The sequence below is a fragment of the Pleurodeles waltl genome, chromosome 12, assembly GCF_031143425.1.
Source record: "Pleurodeles waltl isolate 20211129_DDA chromosome 12, aPleWal1.hap1.20221129, whole genome shotgun sequence".
NCBI lineage: Eukaryota > Metazoa > Chordata > Amphibia > Caudata > Salamandridae > Pleurodeles > Pleurodeles waltl.
In genome coordinates, this window is record NC_090451.1 from 265364875 (window position 1) to 265379314 (window position 14440).

A 14440-nucleotide genomic window follows, 5' to 3' on the forward strand; every position below is an offset into this window, starting at 1 on the left:
CCAAGGCTGCGTCTATTGCGTTAGCTCGTGGAGTTCCTGTCTTGGATATCTGTCAGGCTGCTATTTGGGCATCCTAGCAAACATTCACCATACACTCCTGCCTTGACTGTCTGGTCCATCATGATGCTCATTCAGTCCCCCAAGATGTTTTCATCTGAGCCAGTTGAGCAGTTGGGTGGCACCTTATATGGTAGAGAATGTTGACCTGCAGATTCCTTATCCTGCCCGTTCTGTGAACTTATAGGCCCTTAGTGTTTGCACACTAGTTGATCAGCCTTCTGACATTGCTCCGTGCTTTGGGCACAGAAATAATCGCAAAAAGAAACTGATGTCAGCACGCTGGTGTGGAGCCTATATAGGCACCATGAATGTCACATCTGACGTGTACAATGCCAAAGCAGAGTCATTCACCATATACCGTAGTGTACAGGTACTGCTCAAGATTTTCTGGATCCAGTGTGATGCCTGGGGAATATTCCAAGGTAAGGAATCTGTGGCTAGGTAGAGCATGTAAAGATCAGACTTTACCAAAGGCAATTACTTGTTCTTACTTTCCTTTAGATCTGTGCTGGACATCGCCACAGAACGTGAACTCTCCCTGCTCAGTCTATCCTATTAATTGAAATACATATGGCTTCACCCGTCCCTTGCTCCATAATCCCACAAAAAAGCTGGGGAAGTCACACTCTTCTCTTATTGCTGTACATTTCAAAATTCAAAAGTAGCTTGAATTTTGGTTGGCTCTAACATCGTGCCAGAACCTCTTAAAAAGACTAATGCTCTTACCCCTTGAGCACATAGCACCAGAAGGAATGTTGCCACAGTCCTGATCCCTGCATGTTATTTACCAAGATCACCGCCGGCCTAGAATTATGAAAATAGTTGTTTTTGGGTTAAAAGTCTACTCTAAGAAGAGTAAATGCATGAGTGGAGAAGAATAGAGCCCTGACCAGGATGCCCAGAACATGGCCTAATAGGCTGAATCTTCTGAAGAGATCACTTCTGGATGCAATTTGCCTTGGAGTCTTAATGATCTTGCAGCCCAGGTAGACAGAGCCCAACGGGACATGGACAAAAGTAAGAAGTTTGAGAATTTTCAGAGTATTTCATGTTTGCACGTTTGGCAAATCTGCTTCGTTCAGAGTTCAGGCCATCCCATAAATAATTTATTTGATTCCAGCACGATTTGGACTCTTGAGTACCCTGTTATGTTTTCCAGGTCAACTGTCTTCAGCGGGTAGTACATGTGTGATCGCTTGGTTTATCGCATACCACAAGACCTTACCGCTCCTTGGCTTTGTGGGTCACACCCCTCCCTCGACATCCTCTGACTCCCAAAAATATATGTTTTTATTTTTTTATTTTATTTTTTACTTATTCTAGAATATGTGATGAATGATTTTGCGTACAGGTGTTGTGGGAGAATGATCCATAACGGGGCACTTCAGATATCAAAGAATCATTGATCAGTGTTTTAGTATTTGTTGCATACACGTGCTAGTCATGCGTTGATATTGGACCGTGATTCTCTGCTGGCTATTTTAACTGTTTTAGCTGCTGTTTAAGATGGAATACCTGGTCACTGTACATATGAAAAAACTAAGTGCTTTATATTTCCGTAGTAAAATAGGAGACTGATGTTTGTGTTTTGGACTTTCTGTGAGGGAGAGTTGTGTAAATAGGAAGGACATTGTAAAGTGAATTTGCATGGTGTGACTTGGAATACACCATTAATCACACTGACATAGGAAATGTGCTAGTCCAAAATTTGAGATGTTATGATAAACTGGTTGGTTGTGGTAAGCTCCCTTTAGAACTCTATTGATTTGAGGAGTGGGTTTCATAGTGGTATCAAATATAAATCTTCTAAATATCACTGGGATGCATAAATGCGAGGGAGGAGGAAGGTTACCTCTCTGCAGTCCTCTGCAATTTTCACATGTAAAACTGATGCAACATGTAACTTGTGCAAAAAAGCTCATCCCGTATTTATTTTCTACCTGTTAATCACCTGTACATTGTGCCTTGAAGGGAATTTTCAAACGATTTATAACCAGTTTTAGTCCTGATCGCTCTGTTGAAATTAAATCTCATTGTTGATTGCACGGAAATGGGGAGTGTTTATGTAAGTCTTTTTTCTGATGGATACCACTACCTGTGGATTCCTCACCTAATGAATTATCCCCAATGTGCAGCATTCAACGGAAACTTCTTTCCAGCTCTGCACATCGGCGAGGACGTCACAATTGCCCGACACCACGCGACTCTGTCTGACATCATCGTGGCAATAAAAGGTCCCCGCCGATGTGCTGACGTCAGTTCCCTTTTTTCCGTGCCTTCGATAACGGTTATTTCTCCAGCTCTTGTGTCGATCGATGTTGAAAGGGATACTTTGTGTTTTCGGAAATATCTGCTCCAAGGAAGTCTGGATTCAAGCCTTTGAGAGAATGCAGAGGTCTTATGTCAGTCACTGACCCGCATAATGACTGCCTCTGGTGTCTGAGCTCGGACCACGACGTTCAGGAGTGTGGTTTGTGCCAGAAAATGAATCCTGAGGCTCTTAGGGAGCGTGAAGCCAAGTTATTTTTCGCAAAGGCTAAAAAGGAGAAGAGGAGTCGTCATAGATCTTCAGGGAAGTAGGCGAAGAGTCATAGGAAGCGGCGCCATCACGATTCCCGGCATCGTTCCAGAGGAAGCCGTTCGAGGTCGAGGTCTCCATCAGCTCAGCGCCATAAGTCATGGGAGGTCAGCCCGACGGTGACTCCCCAGCCTTCGACTCCGCAGACTTCACCGGCGCCGTCGGTTGTTGAGGTGGTGGAACCTCGGAGCCCTTGCTTCTCTCCGGCGCAGTCAGAGTATCCTGTCTTTCCTACTCCAGGATCGGATCCAGCGGCATTCCTTAATGCCATGTTTGCCATGTTTCAGAACATGGCGCCCGGGAGGTGGTGCGCCGGCTTGCCCCACTGGTCCCTTGGTGTTTTAATATAGATGCTCCTGTTCCTTATAGACCGCCGCTCATGCCATTCTGTCCGACAGGGGGCGCTATCTGGTTCCGGTGCCAGCTGGGCAGCAGTTGATGGGAAGGCCTTCGACGCCGGTGTCTATCCATATGGAGTCGTACCAGAGCCGGATGGCTTCGGTTGGTAGAGACAGCTGTCCACGGCACTGATGGATCCATCTCCAGCATCGGGTGGTGACTCCTACTCGACACCGTTCTTCGACGTCGGTCAACTCTTTGTCAACGCCGGGGCTGGAGGCAAAGTTTTGCTCCCTAAGGAAGGCCTTGAGATTGTTGGAGGAAGGAGAGTACCGGAGACAGCTCCTTGAGGTAGGGGAGATTGTGTAGCCCATGGGTGACTTTCAGGGGTTAGACTCTGCCAGTGGGCTGGATACTTCCCTGGAATGGGATTTAGCCTCATCAGGGGAGTTTACAGAGGAGGCAGCCTCGTTTCATTCTGTGATAAGAAAGGCTGCTGATTTCTTGGATCTCCCGCTTCCTGTTGCCCAGGTCAAGACAAATATCCTGACAGAGGTGCTACATCCTGCCACTGCTGTTGCTGAGCCATTGCTGCCTTTTAATGAGTCTCTCACGGATCCCATTGTCGAGGTATGGAGAAAGCCGGTTTCTTCATCAGCGGTGAACAGGTCGGTGGCCAGAAGATATAGATCAGCTCCAGGGGACCCTGGGTTCCTTTCGAAACACCTGTCTCTGGAGATTCGGGTGGTACAGGCGTCTTGTTTATCACGGACTGCACCTGGCTCCTTCCCTGGTGTGCCATCCGACAGGGAGTCCAAAAGGATGGAGCAGTCTGCAAAGAATGTTTTCTCGTTCTGCAGCATGGCGCTTAAGTCGGCAAATGCCACGTGTATCCTGGATAGATACATTCATTCTGTAATGGATGCGGCTAAAGCTGCGTTGCCTGATATGCCCCAGGGCTTGGAAGGACTCCTTACGGATGCCCAGGCTGCAGCAACACAAGTCATACAATCAGGACTGGACACCACGGACTCAGTTGCCAGAGCCATGGGAACATCCATCGCTACCAGACGTCATGCTTGGTTACGTACGTCTGGGTTCTCTACGGATGTCCAAGCAACTCTGTTAAACTTGCCCTTTGATGGCGATAAGTTATTTGGCACTAAGGCTGACTCTGCGTTGGAACGCTTCAAAGAGTGTAGGGCAACAGCGAAGTCCTTGGGCCTGCAAGCTGCATCGACCTCCTTCAGGTCATTTAGATGTTTTAGGGGGTTTGGACGAGGGGGCGTCCTTTCGTGGAAGATCGCAGCAGACAGGCCAGCAGCCCTCAAGTCTCCCATACAGATCTTTTAGGGGGCGGGGTAGAGTCCGCACTAGAGGGACCACCCAACAGCAGCACCCTGCCTCTTCCTTTTCCTCAGGGGGGGTGCAGCAGGGGCAGCAACCCTAGTCCTCGAACCATGGCATCCCATGTATCTCCTGTAGGGGGAAGGTTGTCTCTTTTTCTTCCCATGTGGGAGTCGATCACATCGGACTCCTGGGTCATCAGTTTTGTGAGGAAAGGCTATGCCCTTCCCTTTGGGGAGATTACTCCTCCCTTCCCTCCCCATCATTCCTTTTGTTCAGAAGACCATCTCCTGTTGTTTGAACAGGAGGTTCTATCCCTATTGTCAAAAGGTGCGGTGGAGTTGGTTCCCGAGCAGGAAAGGGGTCAGGGATGTTATTCAAGGTATTTTCTTGTCCCCAAAAAGGATGGAAGTTTGAGATCTATCCTGGACCTGAGGATTTTGAATTGGTTCCTCAAACAGGAGAAATTCAAAATGCTGACTCTAGCACAGGTGCTTTTGGCGTTGAGCAAGGGGGATTGGATGGGGTCTGTCGACTTGTAGGATGCTTATTTCCATATTCCCATTCTCAAGTCACACAGGAAGTATCTCCAGTTTGTGGTGGGGTTGCAACACTACCAGTTTGTGGTCCTTCCTTTTGGTCTTACTTTTGCGCCTTAAGTCTTCACGAAGGTGATGGCGGTGTTTGCAGCAAATCTCAGGAGGAAGGGAATAGCAGTATTCCTTTATCTGGACGATTGGTTGATCAAAGCCAAGTCTCCGGAGCTCGTGCTGCATCACCTGCAGATGACAACCCAGTTGTTGTTCCATCTGGGGTTTTCGGTAAACATGCCCAAGTCTCACCTGGAGCCCTCTCAACGCCTCCTGTTCATAGGTGCAGTACTGGACACAACATTGAATCAAGCCTTTCCTCCGCCACAGCGTATTCAGGACATTCAGGCGATGATTCCAATGTTTCGAGAGGGAGGGGTTGTTCCAGTTCTCAAGGTCCTTCGTCTGCTCGGTCTGTTTGCTTCATGCATTCTGTTGGTCACTCATGCACGCTGGCACATGAGGGCTCTTCAGTGGTGCCTCCGCAGGCAGTGGTTTCAGCACAAAGGGGATCTCGGCGAGTCAATAAAGATCTCCAGAGACACTGCAGCGGATCTACGATGGTGGGCTGTGGACGCCAACCTTTCCCAAGGAAGGCCTTTTTTACTACCACCTTCAGTGGCCATGGTGATAACAGATGCTTCCAGTCTAGGGTGGGGAGCTCATCTGGGGGACCTGAAGATCAAAGATCATTGGTCTCCAGTGGAGCAGATGTTTCATATCAATCTGCTGGAATTGCGGGCAATATGTTTGGCTCTCAAGGCCTTCCTCCCTTCCCTTTGCGGTCAGTCAGTTCAAGTCCTGACGGACAACACAACCGCGATGTGGTACATCAACAAGCAGGGAGGAGTAGGGTCGTACCTTCTCTGCTGAGAAGCTCTGCGGCTCTGGTCCTGGGCACAGGACCATCAGATTTGCTTAATGGCAAACCATCTGGCTGGGGTTCAAAACGTGCGTGGGGACAGTCTCAGTCGGCACCTCTCGGTCCATCACAAGTGGCGTCTTCATCCAGATCTGGTCCTTTACGTCTTTCGGATGTGGGGATTTCCCCAGGTAGACCTGTTTGCCACTTGGGAGAACGCGCACTGCCCATCCTTCTGCAGCCTCCAGTATCCGGTGCAGGAAGCATTGGGGGACGCGTTTCAGTTGTCCTGGAATTGCCAGTTGCTTTACGCATTTTCCCCCCATACCCTTGATTCCTCGGATTCTGAGGAAGATTTGCCAAGACCGGGCCCAAGTCATCTTAATAGCTCTGGATTGGCCAAGAAGGGTGTGGTACACGGACCTTCCCTAACTCTCACTGTGCCCTTTGCTCCGTCTCCCTTGCAGGGCTATCTTTTGGCTCTTTTAGCCTTTTTATGCGTACCTGATCAACTCTCTTTGTTCAAATCCCCTTTAGTATTAAGGTTTTTGAAGGGGCTTACCAATAGGTTTCCTCCCTCTCCGTTTCTTATGCTCCAGTGGGATTTAAATCTGGTTCTAACCTTTTTCAATGGGTTCACCTTTTGAGCCACTACATTCTTGCCCTTGGAGATTTTTAGTCTTAAAGACTGTTTTTCTTACGGCCATCACGTCTGCTAGGAGTGTGAGCTTCAGGCTCTTTGTGTTCACCTTCCTTTTATGACCTTTCATGCGGACAAGGTGGTGCTGAGGACCAGGGTGGCTTTCCTCCCAAAGGTAGTGACTCCTTTTCATTTGGGGCAGTCTATCACACTCTCGTCATTCTATCCTCCTCCACATCCATCTAAAGAGGAGGAGAGACAACATAGACTGGACCCAAGGAGGGCCTTGAGTTTCTACATAGACAGGACAAGAGAGTTCTGATTGGGCGACCAACTCTGTCGGATACGTGTGGAAGAGGAAAGGGAAGGCCGTCCACAAACCAACACTATCCAGGTGGGTCGTTCTTTGTATTAAGATCTGTTATTCATTAGCAAAGAAGGTTCCTCCTGTTGGAATAAGAGCCCATTCCACCAGGGCTAAGTCGGCCACATCGGCCTTGGCTAGAGGTGTTCCAGTGGCAGACATTTGTAAGGCTGCGACTTGGGCGTCCCTCCACACCTTCGTAAAGCATTACTGCTTGGACTCAGAGGTGAGGAGGGATGGCCATTTTGCACAGTCTGTGCTGCAGGATTTCTTGGTATGATCAGTCAGACACCCACCTCCGAGGCGATACTGCTTTGGGGCTCTATTCATTAGGTGAGGAATCCACAGGTAGTGGTATCCATCAGAAGAGCAAGTTACTTACCTTCTGTAATGCTTTTTCTGGTGGATACACTATCTTCCTGTGGATTCCTCACGGCCCTACCCGCCTCCCCATAGTCTGTCTGGTCATGCCGAGATCTCCTTGGGTGTATATATATATGTATGCTGAATTATGAGGGGATGTGTATATATGTATTTGTATATATTTATGACTGTGTTCTTGCGGATATATAATGATATTGTTTGCTATTTCTATTTGATTAAATTTTGTATAACATTTTTCTTGGATACCATCATAATGAGTATGGAATGTCCGTATTCACCTGTTCGCCTCAAAGGCACGTAAAAAATGGTGTAAACTGACGTCAGCACGCCGGCGGGGACCTCTTATTGTCACGATGACGTCAGACGGAGTTGCGTGGAGTCGGGCAATTGTGACGTCCTCACTGACGTGCAGAGCTGGAAAGAAGTTTCCGTCGAATGCTGCACATTGGGGAGAATTCATTAGGTGAGGAATCCACAGGTAGCTAGTGTATCCACCAGAAAAAGCGTTACCGAAGGTAAGTAACTTGCTCATCAGGAAGGATTGAGCAACATTTTTAAGGTTGACCAGCTCATTATATATTAATATGAGTAAAAAATAGAAAGTGCTGTACTTAAGTTGAAAACAAAACAGTTTCTGACAAATGCTGCTTTTTCTTTCTTTCTAAAGTGATATAGATCTGGTTGTATTTGGAAGATGGGAGACTTTACCACTCTGGACATTAGAAGAAGCTTTGAAAAAACACAAAGTGGCTGATGAAAATTCAGTCAAGGTTCTTGACAAGGCAACAGTATGTGTACTTTCCTTAGCATATTTTCTAACATTCTTCAGTAAGTACTTTTGGGGACTGAAAGTACAATTTTAAGTTTGACTAATATACTTGTAGTTAAGTATGCTATTCCTTTGCTCTGGTCTACATTAACCTTTTATTAGAAGCAATTTGAAGTAATTATTTTAAAACCCATTTGCACCACCATTCTAGTATAGCTTGACATCCTATGTATAGGCACAGTATCTAGAGTCTCTTGAAGTGTTTATAGTGAAGGTGATCTTTGAATGAGAGGGATGTTTGTCATGTGAGTTATGTATGAGGTTGAGGTGCAGCATCTTCTTGGCTGACATCCTTCTCTGATCAGCTTTTCTGGATACTGTTTGGAATCTTTACAGAGAGAAAATAAAGCAAAAGAAAATAATAACCTGCATGACACACTAACTGGCACACTGATTTTTATTTTATTTTTTGAATTATTATTTTTTTATTTTATTTTAGGGCAGGTAGAGAATGCACACCATTTTGTAATTTGTGGGTTTCCTGAATTTGAGGTGTTTTGTATTTGCAGTAGAAAGGTACATTGCGCGGATGGACATAAAGTTAGTAACTGCAGCATTCCTAAAGAGATTCAAGAGGAAAAGTGTAATGCTTCAAGTAAATTATGGCTGAAGACACAAATAACTCAGAGGCTGACCTGCAGATACTGCATTTCTTTTAAATATAGGCAGGCTTTGAATGTCCTGAGGGTGCCAAGCAGCATGCTCTTTTAGTAGGAGTCATAGTTGACTTTTGATGGTGAAATGTTTTAAGACCCAGAGTGCCACAGTATTTCAAAAGTTTTATATGAAATAACAGCTGACCTTCTATAAAGGCGAAGTAATCCACTGCCCCAGCTAACTAACGTTTGCTATCTCAATAGCTAGAATTCCACAATGCCTCTCAATTGAATGCTTTCATAGGAAACAAAAAGAATCACAATAAGTTGACATTGGTTTCAAGAGATGATATCTGTAGTACACAGAGTAGCCTTCGGTTTCAAAGGCTTGAAGTATACTATATCAAAAATAAATATTTATTCTCTTTGATCCCAAAACCCCTGTTCCTACTGCCTCCAAGTGGTGCAGTATGTCAGCCCCTATCTGAACACTTATAGAAGGGCATCTAATATAAGGAGTTTGAGGCCTGTCCAGAGAAGGGGGAGAGAGACCAACACACACACATACATACTCGCCCCACCTTCCCGCTTGAAATAGAAAATTTAGTTCAAGGGGCCTCTCCAGAGCAAATAGTTATCTTAGATTTATGCTGATTATTTCTAACCACCAGTTCCTCTCCTTGTGAATCTCCTCTGAACTTGAACTTTCTGCAACTGGTCCTGCATGCCGACAGGTGGTATCATCTGCCTCTCTTGCAAATACTACTTGCCTTCAGTCATGAAGACACAGGTGCTTATCGGCCCCAGGCCTAAACCCTACTGTGCTTGTCAGTGATGGACTTGCATGATATCTACCTCTAGAGCCACGTCCACAAATGCAACTCGAGGTCCTTCATTAAATGTTCCATAATGCATATGAAGGCCAGCAGGGATCAGGAAACCAAACAGTTGCGCAACACAAGAAATGTCCTGTTAAAAGTTGTGGGGCTCTTTGTGGTCTCATTCCCACTCACCATCCTCAGATAAGCCCATAAAAGTCATAAAAACAAGTCCAACTTCAAACACAAAGACCAAGTATTGCTCTTTGTCTCTGTGCTGCTCCTGCTGTTGGTAGAAATACCATTGTTGGCGCTTGTCCTAGTGCCCATGTCTAACTTGGATCTTGTTTCAGCCCCGGAGTAGATATGCCCCAAATTCTCCGGGCCATCATAGTCTTTAAAGCAGATTATGGCCTACACAGATGCCAGCTGCAGCTTTTCAAAGTGGTTCAGATCCTTCTGGTGTGTCTTTGAGCCACAGTGATTTGTTGGGGCCAGCAGTTCCTTCCCAGTGCTGACTGACTCTGTTCAGACTCGACCAGTTACGCCACCAGCACTTGGCAGGGCTTTGACACCCTTACTGATTAGCTCTGTAGTAGCGCCATGTCTGGTTTTTAGATTCCATTGGAAGAGATGATGCGCTATGAAATAACCAAGGCGCAGCCTCCTGTTGAAGATAACTCTCTTCTGTTCCCCTACCTTAATATTTCAGGAGAATGATAGCCCTCCCAGGTTTTCCAAGGACTAGAGAATATCCTTCAAAACAAGGATAATGATGATAAGGCAGTTAATTTGCATCCTCACCCATTGCACACTGATGATGGTCTAAACCCTGACCTCTAAAATGCTTTACTTTAAATAGGATTAAACTTGGTTTTGGATCTGCTGGTGCCTACTGCAAAGACTTTAGCCAATGTTTTAACCTTGCTGTTGCATTTTGGACCGGCAAGTTCAAAGCCTTTGCTTCCAGTCAAGGATGCCCTGACTGAGTCCCGACCTTGCGCGACTCCTCTTGTAAGTTGTTCTATTTCTTGGCAACACAGGCTTGAGTGTTAATATTTGAAGCAGCATCTTAAACCTGAGAGTCTTACTATTCAAGCCTCTATTCGAAATTATAGGAGGCACAGTCACCAACCTGTGCACCAGTCCTCCTCATCCTAAGCCACCCAGGCACCTAAGTTAACCCTCCCACTGCCACCTGAAACAGATAGGAGGCAAAAATCAGCAAGCTTCAACAATTGCAGGCTGGCGTGCAATTGTTTTGAAACAGCAGTTCTGTTGGATTGATTACGTTTGGTTATTCCCTTTCATTCCTCGTTGCTCCCCTCCACTTTTCCTCAGTTTTCACTTTAATGTCAGCAAGGCATGCTGCTAACCTCTTCATGGAGGTTCTGTTGTTGCTTGCCACTGGATCTGTCGAGGCAATGCCTGAAATGGATGGAGTGGTATTGTGTGATCTACCTGATACATTCGGATCCAAAAGAAAGACTGAGCCTGAGACGAGACTTTGAACCTCAGACTCATTAAGCAGTTCAAAGGGTTGACACTGACCTAGGTCCTGTTGGCCTTGGACCTAGAGCATTGATTGTGTCCTTGGATTTGCAGGATGCATACTTGGGTATGCTGATCCTTCAGTATGTGATCAGAGAATTTTCAACTCTTCATCCTCTGCTTTGGCTTCTATTCAGACCCTTGGGTGGGGATTATGTCAGTAGTCCTATTCCAACTTCGCAGGTCTGGAAAACACAAGTTCCTGTACTTTGACGACTGGCTCCTGAGGGGAGGTCATCTTAGCTTCTCTTGTCCACCTGCAAGTGTTGGTTTTATTACTGTACATTGTAAAGTTCCTGATCAAAGAACCAAAGTCCCCACTTTCAGGCCATGTAGAGGATTCTCCTTACAGGGGCCATTATGAACACAGTGGCATCAAAGGCCTTTCTGCTTCTCAGTGAGTCTGGGACGCTCCGAAGAGGACACTTTGCCAGTGTCTATGGACAGCTCAAATCACATATTTGTGTGGTAACGTATTGGACTCAGTTTGTTCTTAAACATGCACAGAGGAAGCAGTTTGAAAAGCACATGTTAGCAATATTAATGGCAGCTGCATCATGTTACTATTTGGAGTTAAACAAATTGATAGTCAAAGTTACAGTAATAGATTTTTTAAAACTTTAATAATTGTGGATAATTTTATTTTTATCAGATAGCTGGGAGGATCTGCTTTCAGGTTTATCAGGCCATGACGAAGAAGAATATCTTAACAGCTCTTCCCCACGTGATGGTGTTTCTATATATCATGTGGTGTTGAAGGCAACAGTCAGTATCCATGGAGAAAGCAATAAGGAGCAATCCTGTTTTTAATGGAGAAATTGACCCCATTGCGAAAGAGGCAACATTTCTGCAAATGTACTAAAGTTTCATGCAGCAAAGCAAGACGTTTTCTAAAGACTTGCAGCTACACGTGCTATTTCCCTGAGAATAGAAGGAAAGTGCAGGGTTTTCCATCTAGAACCATTATACATTAAATTTCAGTTGTAACCAGACCCTCTCATTGTAGCTGCAGCGAGAAAGAATTTGCAGAATTAAGCAGCTAATGGTGGACCACCTCCAGATGGCACGGGCAAAAATAGGATCTTTAGGTAGGTAAAATGTGGAGAGCTAGGCAGCTATGCTGTGGCACATTTAAAATTCAACAGCATTTGTTAGCCATTTTTAACACTAGCGGAAGGAAATCGAAGTAGCATATTCCTAAAGAGCAGAGGAAGAGATCTAAAGCAATCATTCGAGAAATAAAGTTGATTGCAAACACACTTCTAAAATGAGCCCATGATTTCTTTGAAGACTTTAGCAGACAGCTTTGTACAGGATCTGTAGTCTGAAGCCATTCTTGACTCTGGTATCTGTGCTTAATCTTGAAGTACAGGCAGCGGTCATCAGTGCCCCACTGGAAGGAGAGCGCTTCTTCATCACCCAGCTAATGAAAGATTGGATAAGATAAAGGGCAATAAAAGTGCAAGGGCTATCAGAGCATTGCAGTGCAGGTGGTTATACCACCAAACCAAAATGTAACCACATTTACATGGTGACATCACAAAGCAGGTGCATAAGGGGATCCCATTTGTAGCAGGCATGAGTAATGTGGCTGTGTCTTAGCGGCTCAGCCACCTCCAAAAAGTGAGAATAATTTTTCCCCTCTCCCCATCCTTTGGCAGGACACCCCTCAGCAGATTCCCAAAAGCCTGAGAAGCAATAACCTCAGACAGATGGCTCATTACTCTAATCAGGCTAGGCTATTGCAAAGAACTGATTTAAAAACTGCATGCAGCCCAATAACGGACCAATGAAGAAAGAACACATCCTCTCTTTTGTTTAAAGAGGTGCAGGCTCTGCTTCAAAAGGCTGGTAGAGCGTACTAGTTATGGAGCAAAATTAGAATTTATGCTTTGTATTTTCTCATTTCTGAAAATTTCAAGAACATATTGGATCTAAGGCCATTAAATTATTTTGTAAACATTTTAAGATTCAAGATGGTAGGCTGTCACTACAAGAACACCACTGGACAACTATGTAACAACAATAGACCTGGAGGATGCCTATTTCCATATACAATGGATCAGAATGATGCCTATTTCCACATCTACTTCCTAAACATTACTCTGCTGTCATAGTTTTATTAAGCATGTACCACAAGGCCGTTAAAGAGTGTGAAGCTGACGTCTTTATGGCCAGAACCAGCAACGACCACCAGGCCAGAAGAAAATCTAGTCCTTGGTTGAAGTCTCTGGTGTCTCCATTGTCAAGGTCGTTGAAGTGGCAAAAGCACAAAAAGAAGAGGAGACATGGAGACATGCTGAATCCTCTAATCGACACTCTGCCAGAGTGAAGTCCCCTGGGCAATCCCAGACTCCAGCTAGTTCATATTGGAACCAGAGTTGATGATTATACCACCTGGGGATTCGGTGCCTGAAGTAGACTTTGACCTTGTTGATGCTTCTCTCAGGTCAGGGACATGGGAAGCAGCTACAGGGTATACACCACACACCTTTACTAAACCTTATTGTGTGGATGTTCTAGCATGCCAACAAGCTATACTAGGTCAGACCGAGTTAAGCATAGTTTCCCAAATGACTGCAATACCCAAATGTTACTCACCACTTTTGGAGGGCACTGCTTTACAGTCCCATGAAAAGCCTGTGTATCTACAGCCACACATGCAATCAAACATTAAATGTTACTCACCCAGTAAGCATCTGTTTGTGGCGTGTGGTGTTGTAGATTCAAATGTGCCCACCCTTTTCCCCGGACACCTGTGTCTGTTGCCATTTCTTTAAATTGTCCTTTACGTGACAGCTCCTTACGTACACTTACTTTACACTCCATTCTCGCCCACCTGCTGGAAAACAATCTGGCGTTGATGCCCATGCGCATTATCACCAAGAGGAAGTGTCACTCTACCACATGACTCGAAAGACTTCTTTGAAGATAAACAACTTGAACACTTCCTTGCTCAACACTAGATAACCGGAGTATACAAAGCATGTGAGTCGACAGCACTTCATGCCACAAATTGATGCTTACTGAGTAAGTAACATGTTCCTTTTACACTGAAAATCTGGCCCTTAAATTCCTGAACACCACCTGTCTTTGGGTCGTTATACACATGAGCTGTGGGACTTGGCCCAACTGATAGTTCCGAAGTTGCTGACCATTTAAAGACGCTTTTCTCAAACCTTGCTTAAGAAAAGCTGTAGGTGGCGCGTCATCCAATCTGGCTTGGATAAGCTGGACTCTGGTGAGAGCCATTAGATAATGTGTAGCCATGTGTGGCTGCTTTCTTCAGACTTTTCCTCATAGCTGTACTGTTTGATGGCTCCATATGATTATTGTCTGTCAGTATGTCTAATTATGGCCGAATATCTGACTACAATCGCTTGTCATATGGGGGTGTAATTCTGAGTGCGTCGAATTGCCTGATATATGTTTCCTCTTGGAAAATGGCTCTCCTCTTGGCCTGGACTACTGTTAGAAGAGTA

The 14440-nt window shown here is 45.3% G+C and overlaps 1 protein-coding gene across 1 annotated transcript in view; it reads left to right on the plus strand.

Annotated features, from left to right (window-relative positions):
• The window catches only part of TENT4B (terminal nucleotidyltransferase 4B), a 320397-nt gene that overhangs the window by 103994 nt on the left and 201963 nt on the right, over positions 1-14440 (plus strand). The window contains exon 4 of the mRNA XM_069218695.1: positions 7832-7952. Coding sequence (XP_069074796.1) covers positions 7832-7952 — 121 coding nt within the window. The remainder of the gene's footprint in view (positions 1-7831; positions 7953-14440) is intronic.